The sequence below is a fragment of the Cyrtonyx montezumae genome, unplaced genomic scaffold (assembly GCF_038088225.1).
Source record: "Cyrtonyx montezumae isolate F1298 unplaced genomic scaffold, pur_monq_1.0 scaffold_7, whole genome shotgun sequence".
Taxonomy (NCBI): Eukaryota; Metazoa; Chordata; class Aves; order Galliformes; family Odontophoridae; genus Cyrtonyx; species Cyrtonyx montezumae.
In genome coordinates, this window is record NW_027072078.1 from 24,629,972 (window position 1) to 24,655,432 (window position 25,461).

The following is a 25,461-nucleotide window of genomic DNA, read 5'->3' on the forward strand; positions in this document are numbered from 1 at the left end:
TTCAAAATAAGCAAAGTGGGTTTGAACGAATGTTGCTACCCTCGGCAAATATCCTAGGGCTAAGCTGTTGTGTGCAAGGACACTAATATCCTTTTTTTTTTTTTTTGTCCTTTTAATAAAAGGCATCACAAACATAACTTAGACTTCACTTTGCAGTTTTCCTCCAATGTTTCATCTTAGATTCTGTAGGTAACCTGTCACGTAGCGTGCGTTTTGAAGGTGGTGATTTAAATTAATTTACATGGTATTTGGCTCCCCAGTGATTTCACCCTCAGGCCCCAAGCCTCTGATCGCCTCTATCGCATCCCAGCTGCTTCCCTCTTCCCCCTCCATAGTGAGCAAACTGGTTTCCTCTCTCTAACAAGAACCATGGGCACAATTAGTGAGAAAATCGTTTCAGAACAGAATCCAACTGTGACTCCCTGAGGTAGTCTTCTAACACTGTCTCAGCAGACCTAAAACCCAGAAATACCTGTATGTCATACTGTAGAGCATTCAGCATCTTTCCCGAGCTTTGTGCTATAAAAATGTTCTCATAGACTGCAGCATAACTTTTGTGATATTTTACATGCTTTTGACTGAAATACAGTAAGCGTTAACAAGTGTTGCCTTGGGACCTTATGCCGAGCCCGTATTTATCGAGGCCTATTGTTCTTAATGGAAAAGAGGGGCAATCTACTCTAAACCCTGCTACCAGTCAGCAGCAGAACTAGGGCTTGCACTGCAGAATCACCAGCGAAGTTAAGTTTCAAGTGCTTAAGATAAGTTTGGATTTTACAGAACCTAGATGGGCAGATAGAAAGAAAGACGACTGGTGCACTTAACAGCCCGTATCTTATACCCTTCTTAACCCAAAAGATTGATTCCTGGCTGTAACTGAGATGAAGGGCAGGGTTTGATAATCTGTTCTCTACACTGCAATGAAAGCCTGAGAAGCTATGAATAGAACTATTGTTCAAGTACCTTTAAAGCTCTAACACCCCAAGTTCCTGTGAAAGTGCTGTTTCGCATTACAATTAAGCGGATGTCACTGCAGCTCCTTCTCATCAGTACTTATCAGCTTCTTCTTCATGCTTCGTGTCTGGTCTGGTGATAACGGTGACATGAAAATCAGATCAGCTCATTCTCTGGAATATAAACTAGGGGAAACAGCAAATTTTGTTTTTTTTCCTCTAACTCATAACTATAAAAGAGTGACAAGAATATGCATGGTCATCAGCTCATAAAACTTATCAAATTATTTTCCAAGAGTTTAAAAAGCTGACAGAGCATTACAGTTTGCTACATCGTAAATACTTCTGTTAGAATCTAAAATCTTCTCTGGTTCATCCATTGTACCTAGGTGTGGCAATCCAAAGTTGCTCACGTGCAGGGTAGAAGTGCAGTGTTTGTATACACTTTCATTTTTGGGGATGCTTTTTTAAACTGAATAGGTAACAGAATTTTTGTTAACTTGTTTGTTGCTTAATTTTTAAGTGATTGTTAACACATCCAGAAAATACTGGGACAGTTGGTAATAAGCAGCAATTAGCCAGGACTATTCTTGTAAACTGAAGAACATAGTGACTTTTTAGGTTATTGCCTTTAATTTACTGAATTTCATCAATAGGTAATCAGAATTTGCTGTTCAATTTCAAGTTCCAGTTTATTCTTTACTCTGAGTTAATCATGTGAGCAAAAGTGCAGTGTTTCTCTGAGCCTTTAGTCATAATGCCACAATATCTCAGCAAATTTGAACAGCAGTAAGAGCAAAAGCTTAACTTGGAAGAAGAGTTTGCTGTTAAATAAATGCAAGGAAAGGTACATTGTATTTTTAGTTCTTCACTCACAGAAATTATTAATATAGTTTGGGTCTTGTCTTTTGGCACCATTTCTTCCCATCTCGACTTGTTTCAATACATCTGTGAACAGGCTCATTTGAAAAAGTAAAAACAAAATGGCTGTAACTTCTAAGATGCCTTTAAAGAAAAAGTTTTAAAGGTGTTTTTGAAAGAATTTCTAATACGTACATTCAATGTAAAATTAGAGAACCACATCAAAAAACATAATTTGAGGGGGCGGGGGGAAGATTGCAAAGGCAGCATTATTTATCTTGGTTTCAAATGTTGACTGGGAATCATTTATATTTGAAATCCATTTCTCACTTTCAGCATGAATCTAGAGAAACATTACTGGGCTTCAATATGGTGAATTACCGAGCATGTAAGAATTTGTGGAAAGCCTGTGTTGAACATCACACATTCTTCCGTTTGGACAGACCGCTCCCCCCTCAGAAGAACTTCTTTGCACATTATTTCACTTTGGGTTCAAAGTTCCGGTACTGGTAAGTGCTGATTTGAAATATATGGGGAAGGACATAAATGAATAGGCAACTCATCAGTAAAGATGATCGATTACCTGGAATTTATGTTAGAAGGTGTCACAACTCAAATACTTTTTGAATCCTGCCTTCCTTCTTTCTTCTTGGCATAGGTTTCAAATAAGTAATTTTCTGGAACAGTTTGGAAATATAATCACTATATTATTAGCAGTCATTATCAAGCTAGTACCCGATATGTCTCAAAGGCTGCGTGCAGCGAGAAAACAAACCTAAATAAAGATCAAATAAAAATCAGCCAAGAGAAACTTGTGCAAGTAAAGGCCAGTCGAGCTAGATGCATACAAATAAGCTACTAGATGAAGACAAAAGGCATGTATGTTCTTCATGAAGGGCAGAAGTTTAGAAAACAAGGATGGAATTGATAATTTTTAATTATATAAATAGGCAAAAAGCTTGATAGTACAGAGAATGACAGTGGCAAAACTGTAAACCCCAGGTATAATTTGTATTGTAATGACTGAGTGGGTGATATTGGTTTTTAAAGTGTTTTACGCTTTAAATAATAAAAAAAAAAGTAAAGTAACAGAGTTAACTGTCCCTTCAAGTGAGGCAGAATGCCTGTGGTTTAAATTGTGCCTAAAGTAGAGAATAATGGAGCTACTACTAATCATCTGTCTAGAATGGCAACAATATCTGTGACGTACAAAGAGAGAAGATGAAAAGCTAGAAAAGCACAATAATGGGCTATTTCTGTTACACTTGTGAATTGCATAGATGTATAAAAAGGAAAGTAATTCACAGGCTGAATTTTTATACCATCTGTTTCTTTGACCAACACTCACAGCATCCATTTGAGAAACACCATTCTGCGATCCCAAACAGTATTTGAGGTTTAGTTCAATGTTACTGTCATGAATTTGGGGGTGCTTTTTCATTTCTGGACAGATTTTGAATGATTGCGGTTGCTATAATAGAATAGCTCTTTGATGGTGACATTCAACTTATGTTAATGTAAGCTGAAAAGGGAAACTATAAAAATGAGGAAGGTCATTAAAGTTAATGAAGCAGCCAAAAGGCTAGAATTTGTGCAAGTAGTTTGAGAGCTTGTTTAGAGACTGCATAATAGTGTGATGTAACACGGCACACAAGGAGAGGTTAAGGACACTGGGTTTGTTTAATCTGAAGAAGCAGCTAAGGTGGGGGCTTTAGAAGCAAACCTAAACCTACTGCGAGGCTGGATTCAGAGATGGTGGAGCCAAACTTCTGCGAGTAATGGCAAGTGGTAGAACAAGGGGCAACAGCCACACATTTACCTTCAGGGGTCAAGCTGGACAGTCGATTTTGTTGCTCCTTTTTAAGGAAGTAGTTCTTTACTGGAACAAGTTACCCAGAAAAGTTATAGAATCTATGCTTTTGGATGTTTTAAAAACTTGGCTAGGCTAAAGTCATGGCCAGACAGGGTTTAGGTGTTAGCGGGTGGTTGGACAGGAGCCTCCTAGCCAACATTTCTGTTATAAAAGTGAACTAACAACATTTTTAGCTGCTAGGGCAAGACAGAATTATTTCAGTTTCTGAAATAAGTCGGAGATACAAAGGTTTGACATGCTGGAAGCTGGAGTTAGATATTGAGTTTTTAAAGGAGACAAGAATCTTTTGTTTAAGTCATTCTTTATAGTCTTCCCTGAAAACAGCAGCTATTGGGCGTTATCTGGAATAAATAGATATTTCCTTCTAGTTCCAGTGTCTTATTCTGAGTTTTCTAACTGACAGAGATTATTCAAACGTAAACTACTCATCATCTGATTTCTTAATTATGTTACATTTAATGTTGCATTTATTCTGTAATATGAATATGAAAATGACTATAATTATTCTTTGATTTTGTATTACCATTGCATATGTTTCCTGTAAGGGACAGAAAAGAGCAGAGAAATGTCAGTGTCTTTGTAGGGCATACACGGATTTTCCAACTCTGTGCCTTGATGTGAAGTAATAAAAAGTGGGAGATCTGCTGGTATCTAGGCACCAATTCTTAACTTCTGATAAGCACTCTAAAAAACGTAGTATTATTTTCCAAAAGAGAAATTATGATATGTTATAAAGGATCTTTGCTTTGACACAAGATATCTGGTCTTAAAGGAAGAGTCAGAAAATTCCAGTTTTGTATTTGAGAAAGCAGACTACAGTTGTGATGTGATCTGTATTTCTTAATGATAATTTGCTGAACCAAGTAGCAGCTAAGTTTGTTTGTTTGTTTGTTTTTAAATAACATTTCAGAGAGTAGTTTAGGAGGAGTACAAGGGAGATGCATTACTTTTAATTGCAGTTATGACAGAAAAGATGGTAGTCTGGAGTATTATCCAAAAGATATAAGCAGAACTTGCTTGTTGCTTTGGATATAAGAAAAGGGGAGAAAAGAGCTATGTGATGGTTCATATTAATTGGTCTTTGTTACACTTACACTCTTAAGTGATGTCTAAAGTTATATTATTCTGAAGCTAGTGAAATTGCTTGAGTAGTAGAATATTTCTTGAGATGGTTCAGTTTTGAGCAAGAAATTATTATCCTAAGATGGTTGCATTTAGTAGATTTTGGTCTGTTTTCCAGTGGGAGAACAGAGGTCCAGTCTGTGCAGTATGGCAAAGAAAGAGCAAACAAAGACAGAGTATTTGCAAGGTAAGCAATTTACATTTGTACTGGATCAAGAAGTCTTCTGTTTGTATATTTTAAGATATTATGGGGTCATTGTTTTCTGTTTGTAAACTTGCAAAATAGAGAGTCTTTTGTTCAGTGTTGCTGGTGGCATGACTTGACTGTATCAAGGAGCTAAATTTTGATGTGGGAAGATGCCACATTCAGGCAGACGGAAGAATCAGAATTGCCTTCCGTCTTGTGTGGTTAGTAGTTGTATGTATTTGCCCTCTTTGTTCTGTCTTTATTGCAAAGAATGTTCTCTTAGCCATTAACTCAATATTTGAATGTTTAATAACAACCTTTGACTGTACACATGTACATGTGTTAGAGTTAATAGTGGTGAGGTCTGATTGAATGAGAGCACTTTTACCACTATAGCCCCAGTAAGATGTAGGAACGATGACTGAATTTTACTGCAAGTATGCTGTTGCTGGAGGTATTTAAAAATAATAATAATGAAGCCCTACAAGCAGGGAGTATCCTGTCTTTTAATATGGCTACCCATTGAGGATCTCTGGAGTTCAAATTTGTGAGGCTTTTCTGTATTCATTTAAAGGACAGTTATGAATCAGCTAAAAGCCGTGTAATTTATGCTGCACTCTAAACTTGTCAATTTCCTGCAAAGAAGCATGATGGGAGAGGGACAGTACTTGGTTTTTGAGTAGCATTTGCTTCTTTCTAGAAATTCTTTTTCAGTAGGTGGCACTCTCTTCCTCTGAATCAAAACTAAAAAGGTGGTGCTGGAGTTGTTTGTCTTTTGTAATATATACTCCAGTTAAAATTGAAACCCGTAGCTAGTACCAAACTGTGTTCTCTTGAGTCTTTTTTCTTTAGTTAATAAAATACTTGACTATTCTGTCCTTTTTAAATCCACTTTTCTCTTGCTTTTAGATAGAGCAATACAGCACTCATGGTTACCTGCTAGGCTGATTAGTGAAGTGGATGACTGAGGAATGTCTGATTCACATATGTATCTGTCATAGAGTGGACTGAACTTAATGGTATATTGTAACAAGTATACTTTAGGAAGGCTTCTGATAGGTCATCTACTTCTCCCTCCTGTCTTCCCTGACTTCAGTTATGAAATTTTTTAGTATTTTAAAGCATGAAAAGAGCAAGAAATGCAATGAAGTGTTTGTAAGAACAAAGTATGGTTAAAAAAGCTCAAACTGAGAACATAATCCTTAATTCTTTACCTACTAAACATTTAAATTTCAGACTGAAAATTCATTCATCCCCTCTGAATTCATGCAGAGGGTAAATGTCACGTTTTAAGGTTTTCTATGTATGATGTGAGTTTTGCTCCTGGAACCTCCCTATCTCATTCTGAGCATGTTTTTCTCAAAGTAATTGCATTGTTCAACACCTTTTTAACCTCAAGCAGCAGGTTTGGTTCAGTTGTTTCAGGTTTTGAAAGTTCTTTTGGGTGTTATTTTCCTTTTGATATGAAACTATAAGCATCTGAGCTTTGCAGGCAGGATTTTCTTGAGAATGTGGTGGCCACTTAAAAGTAACAGTAATTTTTTTTTCTTATTATTTCCACATCAGAAGACTTATTGAAGATCAGTTATGATCCTTAAAAAAAATTACTGGATGTTTTTTCTAAAGCAGTCTACACTTACCCTCTGTTTTCCTCTATTTGAGCTAATACTCTCTAAGCAACTTTTAAATTCTTTTGTTGCATGAAAATGATGTGTATAGTTAAACTGAGATGTTATTTGAACAATCTGTTTATTCTGAGATGGGAAGTGGTGACTGCCACACGTAGCATTCAGCTGGCCTTTGCTTACCCAGCAGAATATACAGAGCATAAGGCGTGGAAGTAAAATTTCCCAACGCCTATTTGAATAAATCGAGCATTTTTAACCTACAGTTGTGAGGCTTATCTCTTTTTTCCTCAGGATTTAATTAAAATTAACTGATCTTCAAGGATTTATTTATTTATTTATTTAAATATGTTTTAAAATGGAGTCGTTACTGCAAAGGAAGTAGTATGTGATATGATAAATACTTTTTTTGGAGACAGCAGTGTAATTTCATGCTGCACTAACTGCAGCATATAGAAGACTATTGTTGCAGTTTAAAATTTTTTTTAACCTCTGTTAGAGCTGTTTTCTTGGCCTCACCTGTTGCAGGATGTTTTCAATCCATAAAATCCCATAAGAATTCCCAGGAGCATAATAAAAGTGAGTGTAGATAATAGAAGTGAAAAAGTTCAATCAAGTCATGAATTGAGAGATTTTTTAGAGAACATTGCTCTCTCTTAAAGTCCTTGCAAGTATTCTGATTTTATTCAGCTCTGATGGGATGTGTTGGATATGAGAGGAGGTTGTTGGTATGTGTTGTGTGGTGGTATGTGGGCATCTCAGTTGGACTGTGTTTCTAAACTCCTTATCATGAACTTACAGTCTCAATTTCCAGAAATCCAGTGTAATTATTTCAACCCTCCTTTTATTTAAGAAATTTACATTTCTCTTTCTTTAAACCACATGTGTCATTTTGTGGTATTTCTGCAGATTTGTATGTAATTTCAATCCCTTTGTCTGAAGCTGCAGTCACCAGTTTTTCTGAGAAATTCATTCTCTGTGTTCCTTGTCAAAATATGAAGGAAAGCGGTGGCTCCACATTGTATTTTGTTTTGAGACAGAAATGATTTCAGGTTTCTACCTGTGTTCTCCAATTCATATTCTCTGTGCCACCTCATGTGAGAATTTAGCACTTCAGCTATGGACCCAGAACCAAATTTTGTCTTCAAAAGCTTTAGCTTTATTTATTTATTTAGCACTAGCTAATATCACTTGTCACACTTATTTTTAGTTGTTATGTAATTTCATCCCACCTGCTGTTCTATTGTATCTGATGTAGTATTGCAGCTCCAAAGACTATTTCTGATTTTGGGTGTCAGGTGAAGTTTTTGGTTTCTGTCTCGTCTCAGACAGGACTTCTTCCAACGTTTTTTGGTATGTCTCTGTGAGTAAACCAAAACTAACATAAAATTTGGAAACAGCTTTCTCTGTTAAGTAGCAGCCCCTTGTGATGGGGCTCGGTGGAGGATTCAGAGTGAGTGGATGAATGCAGAGTTATAATTTCAGAGCTGATTAAAGCATTTCAAAAGTTGTTTTCTGGCTTCTTTCCCATCTCCTCATCTGTACAATGTTTTGAGGAAGATATTGGTACATTGTAAGGAATGAGGAGAAGAGGAGAAATCTGCAGGAATATTTTACAGTGTATCTTAAATGTTAATTAAAATACATCAAAGTTCATTGTTAGATTTCTAAGTGTTGGTAAGAGAACTAGTATCAAAAAGCTGCAGCGCTGAGAAATTCAGTGCTGCAGTGTGGTAACTTTTTCTTTGAAATTTCTGCAAAGACAGGAAACAGAGGCAACAAACACGAGTGGGTGGGACTCTGAGGTTAGAGCTGTTAATAAAATAATTGAAACGAACCTTTCCTGATAACTGTGCAGTTGTTTGTGATGGTAGTGGTATAATTTCAGAAAGATCAGACCCTATCCACGGTAAAAAGGTGAGTTTTCCTAACATTGGATTAACTTGATGAGGAAGAAAGTGATGCTTTTCTCATTTCAAATGTGTACTCGTTTGTTGCATAGATTGAGGAAGTTTTATTCAACTTGTAGTTACAGACTCAATGTACAATAGACTGTTGATTCTGAAGCAGTAAAAAATGACATTTTGGGGGGAAACATGTTTCTTCCTTTTTTTCTATATTTCTATGTCTTTTTTCATAATTTATTTTCTATATTATACTGGAAGTAAGTGTCTTTCACTGTTTGTGTGCATTTAAAGACAAAAACAAACAAACAAAAAAACAACACAAAACTTTCCTGGAGTTTGTTTTTTTTTTCCACTGAAGATGAGTAAGGTTCCATAAATGCCTTTATACATCTGTCAGAAAATACTGTATTTTGAGCCCTGGGTTTACTTCAGCTCTGGTTGTATTATGTTCATCTGCTTTTTTTCCTCTTAACTTGTTCTCTGATCATTAGAATTTACCTCTTAGTAGAGCTATCATTTGGTGCTAGTGTGCTGGCTACAAATGTAATTTGCAAAAGTCTAGCTGATTATAGCCTTTGATTAGTAAAAGATTAATGAGCTGATAACATCAGATCTGACTTTCAATTTTGCCGGTTTCATTTCAGCTGTTCACATTTGCCATGTGAAGAAAAAAATTTGAAAGTGGTTTGAGTTGCTCATATTTGAAGTGAATTATGTAAATGAGAATGTTGGTTTAATTGACTTGATGTTGAACTAATTATTTCTGGATCAAGTTAATACTGCTTAAGTACAGTGATGCATTCAAAGAATCTGAATGTCTTATTCCCCAGGAAATAAATAGCTTGCCTGATTTTAAATGTCAACACACTGCTAGATTTTTTTTTCATATGCAGAAAGGCCTAACTCAGTAGGATTTAGAACAGTCTATATTGCTTAGTTCTCTGAAATTGGTCAGCTGTTATTTACCAAGGCTTTTGAGCAGCAGAACAGCATGCAGTATGCATTCACAACTGCATGGGGACAGAGGAAAGGTACAAAATAATACTGAAAAAAAAAATCCTGAAGAACACTTCACACCCAGATGTCTACTGCTTTAGTTCCAAACAGTGTTGGTGTTAATAAGATGTATGTTGTTGTGTGTGAAGCTAGGTTATTCAACATGACGTTTGGTTGTTTTTTGGTTGAGACTCAAGGTAATTTTGAGGATAGTTTACTTAAATTCAATGCAGGCCAACACCTTAAGTTCCATGAGAAGTAAAAATGCATTTGTAACTGAAGTTCTTGTTTTCAGTAAGATGTAGCTTTGTGCGTCAGTAGTTCCTTATTTTCTCAAGGTTCCCTCTTCCTGGACTTGCAGTTTATGTAAATCTGGAAGGTGATAATGTTTAGATGAAGATAAAGAGGAACAGTTACTATTATCCAGAGGACATCAAAGGCAGAAGTTATTTTTTGGTATGGGTGTAGAGAGTGGGGGAAAGAAATGGCAGAGAGCATTATGCTGGTATAGTGATACGCTTTCACCTTATTATGTTGAGTTGGACAGTAGAGGAGAATATTGTGATAGAATATAAAGATGAATGAAATAATCATAATATGAAAGACTGATGAAATTTGAGGTATCACTGGAATAAAAGGAAACTGTGTAATAGGTGTGAAAGTGAGTTGCATAGAACCATCAGAACAGTACATGTAAAATAACATAAAACACAATGGAATCTATGGATTGTTTAAAAGAGTTTGTGGTGTTGGCTGAAGAATTCAGATATGGTTCAATGATCCTGTAACTAAACCTCAAATGTGATACACTAAGAAAAAGGCAGCCACAATTCCTGGACGATGCATTTGGCAGTGCCTGATATCAGAGGGAGATGTTCTGTTTCATGAGGTATTGCATGTATGGTCTGACCCACCTGTGCTCAAGAAATGTAAGAAACAGCAGAAGGGGAGCCCAAAATTTGCCCAGAAACTACTTTTAACAGGGATGATAGTACCTGCCTTATTGTTGTCAGAGCACATTCTGGAAGGAAGTGTGTCACCTAGCACCTATGTTCCCTGAGCAGTGGGCAAAGCCCAACAGTTCGGTTGCTGTGTTGATGATTACCCTACTTTCTGTTCTTCGCAGTGTTTGGGAGGGTTTTTTTTGACAGATATTTCCTCTATTTTATTTTTCTGAAATGACTGAACAGTTTTGCTTACAGCTTTTCCACTTATCATGTTGATACCTTCTAGTGAATATTCTGAGTCAGATTCTCTCTGAGGCACTGGAATTGTGTGGTAAACAGATTCCTTTTCCAACTTGCCTGCCTCCCTCCCAGCCAGGGGTATTGCACGACTATTTCACTGATGTTCTTGTTTAAAGTGGATGAAATGAAATAGAATGTTGATGAAAATAAAGCACTGTGTATTCAAATACAGTTTTGTATTGTAACATTTCCTTTCTTCCAAATAATTTTGGTTTCCTATTATTGAATATCCAGAGTTTCACTGTGGGGAATTTTATATAACCTTGTTCTCACCTCTTGTAATTTCTAATTGATCATTCTACTTTCTTTTCTAAGATCCCCCAGTAAACCCTTGGCACGGAAATTAATGAGTGGGATGGACTGGGAAGTAGTGAGTAGAAACTCTCTGTCTGATGATAGGTTAGAAACCCAAAGCCTACCATCACGGTCTCCACCTGGAACCCCAAATCAGTGAGTAGCGTCACATCTCTTCCTAAAAACAATTGTTTTCCTCTAAAGTGAGAGACAGCCTTGTGTAATGAAAGGAATAATGGTTTATGGAGATTAAAAAAACTTCTCAAAATTCTGTACTGAGTAGCTCTTTGGAACATTTGACTCTACATAAGAAACTGGGGTGAATTTTATATACTTTTTACTCAACCTATAAGAAGTATAAAATACAGTATGCTACTTTTTAGAGCTTGAGTTTTATCAAGCACGGTTAAAACTGAATTATTCATTGGGCTAGGGAAAAAATAATGAAATCTGTATTATATTCTAGAAGTAACTGCTACTTAAATTTTGGGGGGAAATTACTTGATGAGATTCAATTGTGGCTTTATTTCCATCAGTTTTTCTCCTTTTCTTGTATTCCTTTCAAAGCTTACTTCTCGGATGTTAGAGCTTTCTGGCTTGTGTTCAGGAAGAAAATTCTTATACATATATGATTATTTTCTGAAAAAAAATATTAAATATAATGCTTATGGCTCCTTCTAGTAGCAAGTGTGGGTGATAAATGTTCTTCTTAATTAAAGAACTTAACTAACTCTCTGAGTAGATTGCCTGTCCTGTAACCTGTTCATTGTAAGCATTATTTTTCAGAGCAATTTAGTATTTATGAAAATAATTTTTGAACACTTTCTAAAAGAAAGTTATGAAGCACAGAATGTTTAAATGACAACATAACTGTTTAGCGTTGGCTTTTTTGAAACATGAAGTTATTTCATGGAATAATGTATATGAGCATATGCTCATATTGAGAAGAAAGTGTTATTCTAGCTTCCCCTAACTTATTCTTTTGTATTGGTATAAGATGTTTAGACTAATAATTAAATTATTTTCATATTGCACTACTTCTTTTCCCTTTTAGTCGCAATTCTGCCTTCACTCAAGAAGGAGCTCGGTTACGACCCTCCTCGGTTGGACATTTAGTGGACCATGTAGTTCACACTTCACCAAGTGAAGTATTTGTGAACCACAGATCTCCATCTTCCACACAGGCTAACAGCATAATACTGGAATCATCACCGTAAGTTCTATTGATTGCCATGGATCTTTGCCATAAAGAGTTTAGTTTTAAATGTTTCGATTAGGGGAGAGAGAAACTCTGATAAAAAGGTGCATGTTGTTAGGGATTGTTGGTGAAAGCCGTATTAAAAATGGGATGATACAGGAGTTAAGACCTCTGTCTGACATATTCCTGATGCAGGGTTGTTGTAGCTTTCCTCTTGCCATACATTTGCTTGTAATGTATGGCATTACATTACAAGCCCTTGCTGTAATGTGGCCATCAGTGTTTGGATGTGGATGCAAAAGTTGGTTAGAATCTCAAGTACGTTGTTCTGTGATAGAAGTTCTGAATTCCCAGGAGTTTGAAAATCTTGTTTTGTAAAGGCATAGAAGTCTGAACTCTAAAAGTTACTTAGCGAAAATGCCTTCTTAGTACCTCAGTGTTCTGAGGGTCTCAGTATACTTTGTTCCATTGAATATAATATACTGATTGCCTACTGCTATAGAATATCTATTTGTTTTTAAGATTGCATTGTTTGTTTTTTTCTGTCAAGCTGAATATGTACTATTTAGTAATGATCAAAATGGAGAATTGTATGTTCAATGTAGAAGGATAGTTTTGATCTTCCTTTTTTATGCAGAAGCTTTTCTTGATGGAAAAATTGCCATACATCTGACTATAAATTCATTTGTGATAAAAATTAGTCGTTATATACCAGGTTACAAATTAGAGCTTTTGTTTGTGATAATTCTATACTTGAAGGAAAGGAATCTTGCAGGAAAGAGTATTTTTCAAAAAAACTAAGAAAAATTACTCAAAGCTTTGAAATAGCAAACAAAGATAGTTACTGAAAGGTTTGAAATACTCAGAAAAAGCTAGTGGCCAGAGGAGAGAGGAACTGGGGCAAAGAGATGCATGCCAGAGGTCATACAAACACAAACACAGCTCCTGTTTCTTTGATATATACATTCATGTAATTCTAAATTTATCTTTCTAATTTTATACAATCTCTGTAAGAAAGGAAATTGTGCAAATTGTTTTAAAACCATTTGAGAAGTACAGAACAGCATATATTAAAAATACATATTTTTAATAAAACTAGTGTATCTCAGGAAAAAATAATCTGAGAATATACTCAGGGTTTTTAGAACCTTCATTGGACCATACCTTCCTTTTCAAAAACTTTGAATAGCTTTGGGGAGGGGAATGGGATAAACACTTTAAGTTTTTGTGAAATACGACAACACTTCTTTCAATAAGGTGCAATAATTATGACTTGACCATCAACCGTTTGTTGTGGAAAAAATATTTTAGCTTAATGACATAAATTTACCCTTTCTTGGTGGGATTTTGAAACCTGCTTGTGTGACAAGGGAGTCTCAAAAAAATCTAACAGCTGTAAATCTTATTTTAGGCCTGAATTTTGCAATACTGAAGCCATGCTGTCATGTTCATTCCCTTGTAAGACAATGAAGTTCTAAGAGAAAATCTTGAGTGGTAGTGTTATGCAGTAAAATAAACAATTCCAAAAATGCTCCTTTATTCATATGCCTTTATTCTAGACGAAGTTGTAGAATATGTTCCTGACTGTCCTTTGGATTAGTTCATTTAAGACATGACTTCTTGTGCGAGTCACCATAGAAATGAGTCTTAAAAAGAGAGGAAATGTTGTTGCAAATTATTTATGCAGCTATGGGTGTTATTTTTCATGGTTTGCACTTTTTTATTCCTTAATAGAAAAAAATATTGCTTTTTCTGTTCAAAAGTGGAATTTAATCTCCCACTATAATGACTTAGCATGAGATATTTTTAAAAATAAGGACATTGACTGTCAAAATATGAATCCTCATGATGTCTTCTGAAAGTTTCAGGTGATGGTATTGATTAAAGCTTTTATATTTATGAGTAAAAGTAGTAGAGTAACGAAATGTATATTAACCATATGATTAAAAATGATATTATTTCACAGTCCAAAAATCTACTGCTTAAATATTTTGGTCTTTCTGAGTAAGAAGGTTCAAGTAGCCCAACTGCTAAGCTATTGGAAATTCATATATGTAGATCAAATTTGTATACATAAAAAAGTAAGAGGAGCTAACCTGACAGTCGATATAGTGATCTCATGAAATTTAGAGTCAATATAGTAAAAGAAATCAGAGCTGCAGTGCAGATCAGGAGGTTTTTGCTTAGATAATCCAGCATTTAATTCTGCCTTTTTGTCTTCAACTGCATGCGTTATTCAGAACTAAACTGAGATCTTTCTGCTTGGAGTATACTGAGTTAATTATAACCTTAACTTCGTAAACTTTATATTTAGTTTAATAATCTTGTGGGTATAGGTATGAAGTGTTTGCTTAATGTATTTAAAGGTCAGACCGGATATCTGTAACAAAAATACACAGAGGTTGTCAGTGTGAGGTTTTATGGGTTATTTTATTATTATGTAAATGGATGAATGCAGTAACAGAGAGCTCCTTAGCCTGCCAAGCAGGCTGCTTTCATGGCCATTGTCTGAGCATTCATAAGGAAATTCAGAGCTGGCTGGGCAAATACAAAGCAATGAAGTTTTTGCCCAAGGCTTGATTGTTAGTTCTCACAATTCATTATGCTAATACATTACAGTGCTTGTCTTGCTCCTACCAAAATGCTCATCTAAGTAACTTTGCAAATCTTTTCTATAAGTTTGTATTTTCTTCGGGAATTTATTTGTGTTTGCTGACATACGTACAGACGTCTTGTCAAACATAGGAATCCATCTTTTACCTGGATGTTTTTGTGTCTTTGCAAAGGTTTTCTATTCCTTTTTTATTCCATTTTAAAACTCTCAGGAGTAATTGTTTTCAGACAGATATGTAACTATGTTGCCCTTGTCTTGAAAAGATGAATAACCTGTGCCTGCAGGACCTGAATGTATAAATACATAGGCAGCTGAAAAGCTCTGGGTGACCTTTGCAAGTGAATGTCTAAATAATTTATAGCTGCCTTGAAAAATTCGTTTTGCAGATGTTGACAGTCGTGTTTTTCTCTCTTTCAAAAAAATGCTACTTATTCTGGAAAACAAACAAACGATCAAACAACTTTTTGATCAATCCCCCAAGATAGTTGTGTCACAAAATATGCATTCTTTTATTTTCCAAATGTTGGGATTAAGCAAAAACATCTAAAAAACCCCACAATATTAGGAATTTTTTTTTCCTGAAAGGACTCTATCAGTATTTTTGTTTTCTGAAAAACAGCCTACATTTGAAACAAATGAAATAGAAAATGTTTGTATTTTTTATAGTGAAATTTTCCTTTTCCCACTCCATTGTCACTTATCCTGGAAGATGTTCGTTCCTTACTTTAAATCCCGGAGACAATTTTGATCTTATTTTTCATTTTTATTTTTGAAAACATGCAGCTGGATTCTGTCTTTCTTTCATTGCATAGAGATGCGTTCTGCAGCATGGAATTTGATGTATTACTGCCTTAGGTTTTCCTACTTGCAGCAACTTGAAATGCTGTACTGTCTTCTCTAATGAGTCTTCCCCTGCTACCAGTTCACTTCATCTAGCCTGGTAGGAGCTACAGCAGCACTCCTCAGGCGACATGCCCTGTCTGGTATGAGTCAGTGCTACAGCTAGCTGATAACGGAAGGAATAGTGTCCCATGTCTGCCCTGTGGGAGTGTCATTCCTTCCCTCCACCTGTAGATGAGCCAATTCACATTATTGAACCAGCAGGAAGCTACTCAGGCTTGTCCAAAAATGGCTGTTTTTGCTTGTTTGGTAAGCTGGGTTGGCCAAGGGAGGAGCACTGGAGCGATTCAGGGAAGGGAGTATGAGGAGCAGATGAAAGAACGGCAGCACCAGCTTTTGGTGGTAGCGTTCTCATAGCTTTAGTTGTAACCCGTAACTTCATTCCTTGTGGTTTTTGGATTTGCCACTAGTATCAGAGGGCTGTTGTCATAAGTAGTGAAATTACCTAGTAATATCTTTTAATGTGGTTCGTGGGGAGGAAGGCATGTATCCGTGTTGGTAGTTAGAAACTGGCATTCAAATGAAGTTAATGGAAACTGTGTGCTAACTGTCCTTTTGAGCCTCTAAAAGCATTCTTAGTTCTGAAGTACAATGCCATGAAGTGAAAGATGAATCATATATTTATGTAATACAAATTATGCAGTTAAGCTTTTATTTCAAAGGGACTAATAAAGGAAATTAGCCATATTGCATGTAAACACAGGACTTTCTTTGTTAATCTGCAGTACAGTGCTTGCAGAGCTAAACAGAAGTTTGTGCCATTTCATCTTCAGTAATAGTGTTAAAACTCACTGAAAACTGTATGCTACCAGTGCCATTCTTACAAATAACAGAATATCTGCAAATGTTGGAATAAGTTCAAGAGAGGAATGAAACCAAATATCCTATGAAATGTTTGTATGTGTATATGAATGTAATTTTAAACAGAAAAACTTAATGCTGGCATCTTCAGTAAGTTTTTTAAAGAACTCTAGGTGGACAGTTAAATTGTTTTGAATTTTTACTGTTATTTCTAGATCAATGGCCAAAAGCTATTATGGGAGCACTTCATTATAATGCTGTTGTCTGTGTTTAAGATGTAAATTTCAGTCATTAATTTGTGGAGGGGAAAAAATCTTATTGGGGAAAATACTTCATGTTATGTATTTTAGATATGCATTTTTTAGGTGGAGTACACAGTATAGATATAGTGAATTTTGAAGTTTATAAACTCAAAAGGTGCTAGAGCCAGCAATGTAAAAGTGAAACTTACTGGTTCATTTGCTTACAGATGCTTTTCAAGAAAAAAATACCAACGTTGCCAAACCCACACTTCCAAAGTATTTCACTACAGCAAATCTTTGTGATTCTAAAAATATGTACATATTTTCAGCTCTCCAACTCATAGTTTCTCCAAGCAGTTTGTTTGGTTTACTTGGAATCCTTTAAGCATTGTCAATATCTAATAATTGTTGCACTTCATACTTTTTGTATTTTGGCATTTAGATCTCAAGAAACTCCTATAGATGGGCAGCCTCCTGCATTACCACCCAAACAATTTAAAAAGAACAGTTGGAACCAAATTCATCATTCTCACTCACAGCAAGAACTGGATAACCACATCAATGAAACATTTGATGTTCCTGCATCACCTGAAAAGTCCACTGTAAGTTTTTTAGATCCAATGTAATTACTCCGCTTTTTATCTGAATGATTCTGCTCCTTGTAAGCTTGATCCTGATTGCAGTGATGTGCCACATTTGTGCATTACGTTGCATTTCACAGAGTTGAAGAATGGCTTGGGTTGGAAGAGTTCCAATCCCCATTATATATACTATCTCTTTGCTAGCTGCTACCATTTTTCACCTGCAAGAGTAGCCCTTTGTTGCCACCAAATGATTACATTGGGATGGATTATGCAAAACATTATTATAATGCTCAATTTTTCTCCACTTGTAAATGCCTCTATTATTAGATTTGTTTGAAAAATCACTTACTGTCAGTTTTAAAGGAGATGTTGACGTTAACTACTGCTAGTCTGAAAAATTATTTAATCTAGCTTTTATCAAAAGTCTTGTCACTAAAACTTCCTACCAGCTTCTAGAGTAGTTTTGTTAGGAGGGAATTTCCAAATCTATGGTAGTATTTCTGATCAGAATTTCCAAGAAGCAGATACATTAACTGGGGCAAAGAATGTGAAGGTCTTAAGTAAATTTTCTTTATTCTTACTTGGGCGTGTGCTAGATGACTAAGCTGGGCAGTTGATTATTGTCTGTCTAACCATTTCTGTGATTATTTTTTTACAATTTATTTGGTCCTATAGGAAGTTCTCAAATGGCTCTTCGTTTTACACTGATATGGGATGAGAAGCAATTTTGCAGGATGGGAAAACTGTTTAACATTCAGATGTAATGAATACTTTATAAACAGTTTCACCAACCTCAGGCGTTCAAAATTATGCCAGCTCTCAAAATTGATATTTTAGAAATGCCTTTAGTTTGCTTTGGTTTCTATTCTGAGCTCCAAGCTGAGGATATTCTCTCAAGCCTTGTCATAAAGTCAAGATTCCCATAAAATCCATACTTAATTTCATAGCTGGAATTTTAATTAAACACATTTAAGTCAGATTTTATTTTTGGAATGCCATGAAAAGTTTGCTTTAATTAATTAATGAAATAGTTTTTAACAACTTTGTCTTCTTTTCATGCTTACTTGAGTCATAGTGAAATTCTGTTTTGAAAAAAACTACTCATCATGTTCTCCTGTGTTCAGTTATCTGTACCAAATTGACAAAAATAACTTGCAGTAGTTTTTTGAAACTCCCTTTAATTCTCACACAGCTGTGTTGGTTTTTTCCAGAATGAGATTGCTTTTTCCATGTGCTTTGTCACTGTGATTGTTTGCTAAGGTCCAATGAGTTACATTCCTACTGCCCTTCTTAAGGCAGTACACTGTTGTAATTGAAGATACAATTTAGTCCGCTGATTGCTTTTTATTTTAGGTCCTAGAGAAGGAGGAACACACGATTCTTACGTTTTGTGAAATTAGAAATTTAGGATTTAAAATGTGGGTTTTCTTTTTCTGATCTGGATGTACTTGCAGGTTCCTGTACCAATGAAGTCTTCTGTTGCTCTATCTCAAATATTTCAAGGATAAACCTCAGCATTTTTATTTCATTAAGCTGTCAGATTTCCTTTGTCTGTTTAAATGGGAGAGCCTGTATGGTAGCAGGACAGGTAGAGAAATGACAGCTTTTTCTTCTGCCAGCAGTCTTTAAGTCTGAAAATATGCAAAAGTATTTGAAAACAGGTGTGGCCAGGAGTCTCTTCAGTCAGACAAGTTAATAATGATATGTATTGTTCTCTCTGGATTTTTCATTATAAAATGCTCCTCAAAATTGGTTGTGTAAGTGGGAAGTAATTATATTTTTTTAATCTGAGGAATGGAATGGCACAAAATTTTGCCACACCTTGATTCTTGTACAGAATGAACAATAACCTTCTCATCAATGTATCTTAGGCTGTTACTTTCCTCTCTTTACCCAAATTTATCTTTTCATTGTTATGAATGTATGAGGGGAAGGAGTGGGGTGTTTTTCTTTTAATCAAAAGCTTAAAATGAGTGAAACCAAATTGGCTTTTTGTTTTTAATTTTCATAACATTTAGGAATGCTTACTTTCCTTCAGTACATTGATTGTTTTCCTCTTTCCTAAACCTGAATCTTAATGCTTTGTGTTGTCAGTATGGCTGAAAACATTGCTGAAGCATGTCTTTATGCTTTGGATGTGAAGTATTATTAGAAATACTTTGTGTAATAAATAACGTGGAACAAACTAAAAATCATTTCAGTGACAAAAATTTGATTTTGCCAGATTATACAAGTATGCAGTATTCCCCAGTTTATTGGCAGATCCCATGACAAGATTTTTTCTGGTAAAATAACCAAAAAGAACCTACTCAGATTGACAGAATTAATAGTATGCTGTACAAGAAATAGGACAGGATAAAGAACAAAGATTTTTTTGCTGAACTTGCTACCTGCTACCATCATATTGCTGTTCATAGTTGGGGAAAAAAAAAAAAAGCCCTCAACTTTATCTCTTTTTTTGTAATAATATATCACATTTTTACTGCAGGCTTTTCTCTGCAGTCTTAAGTAAAATGAATTTAAAATATTTCCACTTAGTAATTTGTTTTTCTTAAGACTGCTTGAAGCCAATTTGCCTGTTCTGGTATGCTTTCTCACTTTGAATTTACTTTGACAGAACACACTTGTAATTTAATTGTGCCCAAGACTTCAGGTGTGTAATTCTTTTCTCCTTCAATGCAAAACTCAAGTGAGATGTTTGTGTTATTTGATGCTTTCTCAAATGTCCAATAGCGATTACTTTATGAAGAAAAGGTTTTTTTTTCTATACAGGCTATGCTAAATTTGAGCACAGGATATACTAATGCATATATATATTGTTTACTTTTACTAGCCCAATGGTGGTGTTCCCCATGACAGTCTTGTTATGATCAGAATGAAACCAGATGAAAATGGAAGGTTTGGCTTTAATGTAAAGGTACAGTAGCCTATTCCTTTTGTGTTTTTTACGTTCATTTTCTGACTTCTATGATTTATGACAAATGTAATTTGCTTTTAAGGGTGGATATGATCAGAAGATGCCAGTAATAGTGTCCAGGGTAGCTCCAGGAACACCCGTAAGTTACCAAAATCCAAACTAGTTGTTTTATCTGTCTTAAAGTGTGTGCTCAAATATGGCTGTTATTTCTTAGGTCTATATAACATTTAATATACAAATGAAATAATAATTCTTTAAGCCTCTGAAAAAAGCTTATTTTACTGCCAGAAAATTGGATCTGCAGATGTTCAGTAAGCATTGCTTCTTGAGCTGTCATGCTAAAAATGCATACGCTTGCCTATTTTTAGTATAAGCATTAATATAATTTATAGAAAATACATGTGGACATTTCTGTTAAAAACAACTGAAATGGTAAACACAAACATCTCATATTGCAGTGACAGAACTGAATAAAACCAGGATTTAGATTAAAATCAGGCGTCAGGAATTTTTCATCTGGTCTGACTGTTGGCACTGGTGTTTGGCGACTATCTGCAGTGTCTTCAATGTTGGCACAATGTTCTGTCAGTTGCTTGCCAGAAATACTGAACTTGTTATTCATCTGACTGAAGTCAGCTCTGCTTATGCCTTTTAGAGTAGAGCGGACCATTTCTTTGCTAACATTTAAAAAATGCACCTTTTTATGAATAGAACTCCTGAAATGTGTGCTGAGAACATTATATTTATGTAAATTATTATATATAAAATATTTAAGAAGATAATTTTCACTAAATAATTTTGATGACCCGTTTGATGATGGCATATGTTCTTACATTTCATTGTAAAACTGTGGTATAATTATTTTTTAGTTTGTCTTTCTGGGATTATTTAGACTTGTGCGCTGTCTTTGGTCATAGCCTTAGTTTTGTCATTACAATTGTACTATTTTGTAACTGAAGCATTTAAAACTATGAATGTGATTGGGCAATTTACTCTTTTCCCTTCTAAGATAAGAATATCCTGCTTTTTAGTTGCCCGTATGAAATTCAGTCAGGGAAGCTCAACCAAGCCTTCTGCTTTAATGGGAGGAGCAGAGCAACAGCTGCTGAATATATGTTAAAAGAACAGTCTCTTCCCAGTGACAAATCGATTTGTTCATATGACAGGCACCATCTCACGTATTGTGCAACACTCAGATTTATCTTTTGAATACAATGCAGCAACCATAGCAACTTAGCTGTAAGATTCAAGTTAGATGAATATAGATAAAGTTGCTATTTTAAGAAGACAACTTGGAAACAGATCGTTTTACACTTTTTTTTTTTTTAACATTGCAGGCTGATCTTTGTGTCCCTCGTTTGAATGAAGGAGACCAGGTTGTACTGATCAATGGCAGGGATATAGCAGAGCATACCCATGATCAAGTTGTTATGTTTATTAAAGCTAGCTGTGAGAGACACTCAGGGGAACTTGTGCTTCTAGTTCGACCCAATGGTGAGTGATTTGTACCTAATGCAAAAAGCAAACAAAGAAAAAAGACACCTTGTCTTAATTCGATAATCTTCATTTTATGTTCTGAGACAGAATGCTTATCTGCTAGAAGGAACTCATTTCCTTGTAAATGAACTGCAGCAACACAACCTACTGTACAAATTTTAATTTATTCCATACTTTGAGGAGCTGTGCATAACTAGATATGGCTGATTTGAATGTCAGTCTCACTGTCACTGATGTAAAAAAATAATGAATGAATAAATAAATGCATGTTGAATGCAGTTTCTGAGGCTACCCATTATTCCCTTGAGGAAAACGAAAAACAAAACTACAAAAAACAAATAACCTAGTGTTTGAATGGCTCTGGAGTTCCATATATGCAAAATCCTTTCGTATGTTCTTAAAACAATTCAGGAGCAACTGGTTAGATTTCTACTTGATGAGACTTAAGAGAAGGAAGTGCTAAAAATGCAGTCTAATTTAATAGTCTGTGCAATATATTCATGACATACACTCTTGAAGACCAGCAGATGGTCACTGCACTTAATTCTGCTCTGTATCCAAATTATAATACAATTGCAGAAGAAAGGCAAAATGAAAAATACTGATGCTCAGTCAGAATAATTGAAATTAGATGAGTATGTCAGATAACCTCATAAACAATTTTTCCCGTATTCACTGATGAATGCTTCCCACGTCGGTGTGCTCCTGTTCTGCATGCAAGTTTTCTTTCAGTTTTTATATGTTTACTTTCTTTTTCAGATACCATCACTAGTTTTGTTTACCAGCTTATTAAATCAGTATCCTCTTATGTTGGTTATCTTTGTATTCTGGATAAAAACATTTAAGTTGCAAAAGGGAGGAGTTGCCAGTTCTCTCCTTCATGGTCATGCAATTTCAATTAAAGAGAAGTTTCTGGCAGCATATGTTTGTTGTGTACAGTCGATGATTTGTATTATTTTTCAGCTTGTTTGTAGACAGGGCAAGCATTACAGCACTGACAGTGTTATTATGACGTGTTACGGCCATTTTTGCTGGTGATGATCTACATGTCTTGCCCTAATTACTGAAGCATAAAAGAGTAAATCGTTCAAACTGAAAAAATGTAAACAGTAATAACTTCAGAAGCATGATGTGTGCATCTGGGATTAAGGAATGTACCAGATAAGGTCTCAGGTCATATGAGGTTTGAGCTGAATTTCAATAGTCAGTGAAGTACTTTCACCTAAAATGACAGTTTTTAAACCACAAAATTGTTATGTCCTGGGTAGTAGTAGTCAGTAAAGCCTGCTTGCCCTTGCTGATGGGAGTTAAAATTAGTGTGTTAATAAATGTGAATTTTTCTACAGGAGAAATAGACATATTTCTCCAAGTGGCCTAAACTTAATTTTAATTGTATTATAATTTTATTTAAACATATCTATGTAAAACTTTGTTACAGCTGTCTATGATGTTGTGGAAGAGAAGCTGGAAAGTGAACCTGACTTCCAATACATCCCTGAGAAATCTCCACTTGATGGTGTCCATCAAGATGATAATGCTCTGAGGGAATCCATGATTCAGCTAGCAGAGGGACTTATCACTGGAACAGTTTTAGCTCAATTTGATGTGAGTACTGCATCACCTTCCAAGTCTTTTGGGATAGTAATCATTTTAAATAGAGAAAATCTCAGTTTAATTCTAGTTTAATTCAGCATCTTTTAAGAAAATAATTAACAGTTTCAAAAGAGGGGAAAAAAAATCAAGCCTTTTAGAGAAACACAGTAGAGTTACAGCATAGAGTATCTGATCCAAATACGCTTCAAAATTGTTTCAGTTTTAATATCTTCATTAATTGCATCTTTTTATGATTATCAGGAACCTATGCTAATATAATACCTCTAGAAGGGATGAAGATTGAAAAAAAAACCCCACACCAAAAATCCTGTTCCATACTCAGGCCTTCATTCCTTCCAAAGTCAATGCAGAAGCTGTGACTGCTGAACTTTTGACATTTTATGAACAATTTCATTGAACAAATATAAAATTACCAATGGAAAATAGAGCCATAGTCATCTGTATAACGGAAGTCTTCATAAATAGTTTGTTTATTTATTTGTCTACGTAGTTACTTAAGTATTTGAAAAGAACAGTGTGCTTTCTGTGGTCTCCTAGGGCACTCGTAGTTTTTCTTGAACACTAATGTGTTCTAAGCTTCTCTGAAAGAGTGGTCAGGCACTGGAATGGGCTGCCCAGGGTGGTGGAGTCACCAACCCTGGACGTATTCAAGGAAGGTTTAGATGTTGTGTTGAGGGACAGGGTTTAGAGAGAACTATTGGTGATAGGTGAACGGTTGGACTGGATGATCTGGTAGGTCTTTTCCAACCTTGGTGATTCTATGATTCTGATTGTGCTGTGATGATATTCCATCTTCTTTAACACATGAGGTCATGTGACTTAAAGCAGGAGGAATTAGGTTTATAAAATGCAGCAGTGTGAATTCCTTACTACAGACCTAAAGTTATGTATTGCAAACTGTCAGTAAAATGTCAGTAAAACTATCAGTAAAATGTTATTAATTGAGGCCTTTGGTCTCAAAGTGTATTTGTTCTTACACCTGGAATAGTACCTCCATTTTGCAATACTTGTGTCTCGTATGTTTTGTTGTATAGGTTTAGACTGGAAGCTCTTCCAGTGGAAGTTACAGTTTCATAAAACAGTGTTATATAAATGGGTTCAGTGTGTATCTTTGACTCAGTAGATGTATGGAAGTGATGAAATTATCCCGTAGAATAATTCATAGTGCTCTGTTTTGAAAAATATTTCCATGTTTCTTAAAGCTGTCTTTGTTCAATAATTTATGTTCTAAAAAGTATTTCAAGGCGTATACTGACAGGTGTTTTGCATCTCTTATGATCTTGACTTTTTGTCTTTTGTTTTGTTTTTTTCCAGCAACTGTATAGGAAAAAGCCTGGGATGACAATGTCTTGTGCCAGATTACCTCAAAACATTTCCAAAAATAGATACAGAGACATTTCGCCTTGTAAGTATTTGTGTGTTTGTGTTCTAAAAATATTTTACTGCAGTTAGTAAATAAGTAACATTTTTCTAAATTTTTTTTTCAGATGACGCTACACGGGTTATTTTAAAAAGTAATGAAGATTACATCAATGCAAATTATATAAATGTGAGTAATGCTTCTAAAGGTTGCTTCTGATATAAAGTAATTTTCAATTTTTCAGTGGATAATTTTAATAAAATAAATAAATTTTCTGTAAATCTAACTCAGGCTAGAATAATAAACTGGTAATCATATGCTTTGAATTATACTGTAGGTTTACTTATTTACTAATGCTTTGTGGCAAGTCCTTTTCTAAATCAAAATAAACACGCAAAAACCCTAGGAGGAAATAGTTGCCTATTGGATTAATGTGTTCTTCTTAATGGATTGCTAAAGTGGCAGTGGTGTTCAACACCAGAAAAGTCAAATCTGGAAACACATATTAACATTTGTTTATTCATTCATTATTGTCAGTAGCAACGAAGTACTTCCAGTAACAAAAAAGGAAACAAAATGAAACCTTAAAACAGATGTTAAATTCCAAAATCACTGTTTAAAAACTAGTGCCAGAAAGTCAAAGAATGGCATTTGCACCTGAATTATTTG

The 25,461-nt window shown here is 35.2% G+C and overlaps 1 protein-coding gene across 2 annotated transcripts in view; it reads left to right on the top strand.

Moving 5' to 3' along the window:
* PTPN4 (protein tyrosine phosphatase non-receptor type 4) overlaps positions 1 to 25,461 on the top strand; it is a 99,122-nt gene that overhangs the window by 59,848 nt on the left and 13,813 nt on the right. For both annotated transcript variants that reach the window (XR_010623066.1, XM_065750586.1), the window contains exons 12-22: positions 2,151 to 2,323; positions 4,928 to 4,996; positions 11,087 to 11,221; positions 12,120 to 12,278; positions 17,263 to 17,422; positions 20,238 to 20,321; positions 20,404 to 20,460; positions 21,659 to 21,815; positions 23,257 to 23,423; positions 24,747 to 24,837; positions 24,920 to 24,981. Coding sequence is in view for 1 of the 2 variants with exons in the window: in XM_065750586.1 (XP_065606658.1) it covers positions 2,151 to 2,323; positions 4,928 to 4,996; positions 11,087 to 11,221; positions 12,120 to 12,278; positions 17,263 to 17,422; positions 20,238 to 20,321; positions 20,404 to 20,460; positions 21,659 to 21,815; positions 23,257 to 23,423; positions 24,747 to 24,837; positions 24,920 to 24,981 (1,314 nt within the window). In the remaining variant the exon portion in view is untranslated. The remainder of the gene's footprint in view (positions 1 to 2,150; positions 2,324 to 4,927; positions 4,997 to 11,086; positions 11,222 to 12,119; positions 12,279 to 17,262; positions 17,423 to 20,237; positions 20,322 to 20,403; positions 20,461 to 21,658; positions 21,816 to 23,256; positions 23,424 to 24,746; positions 24,838 to 24,919; positions 24,982 to 25,461) is intronic.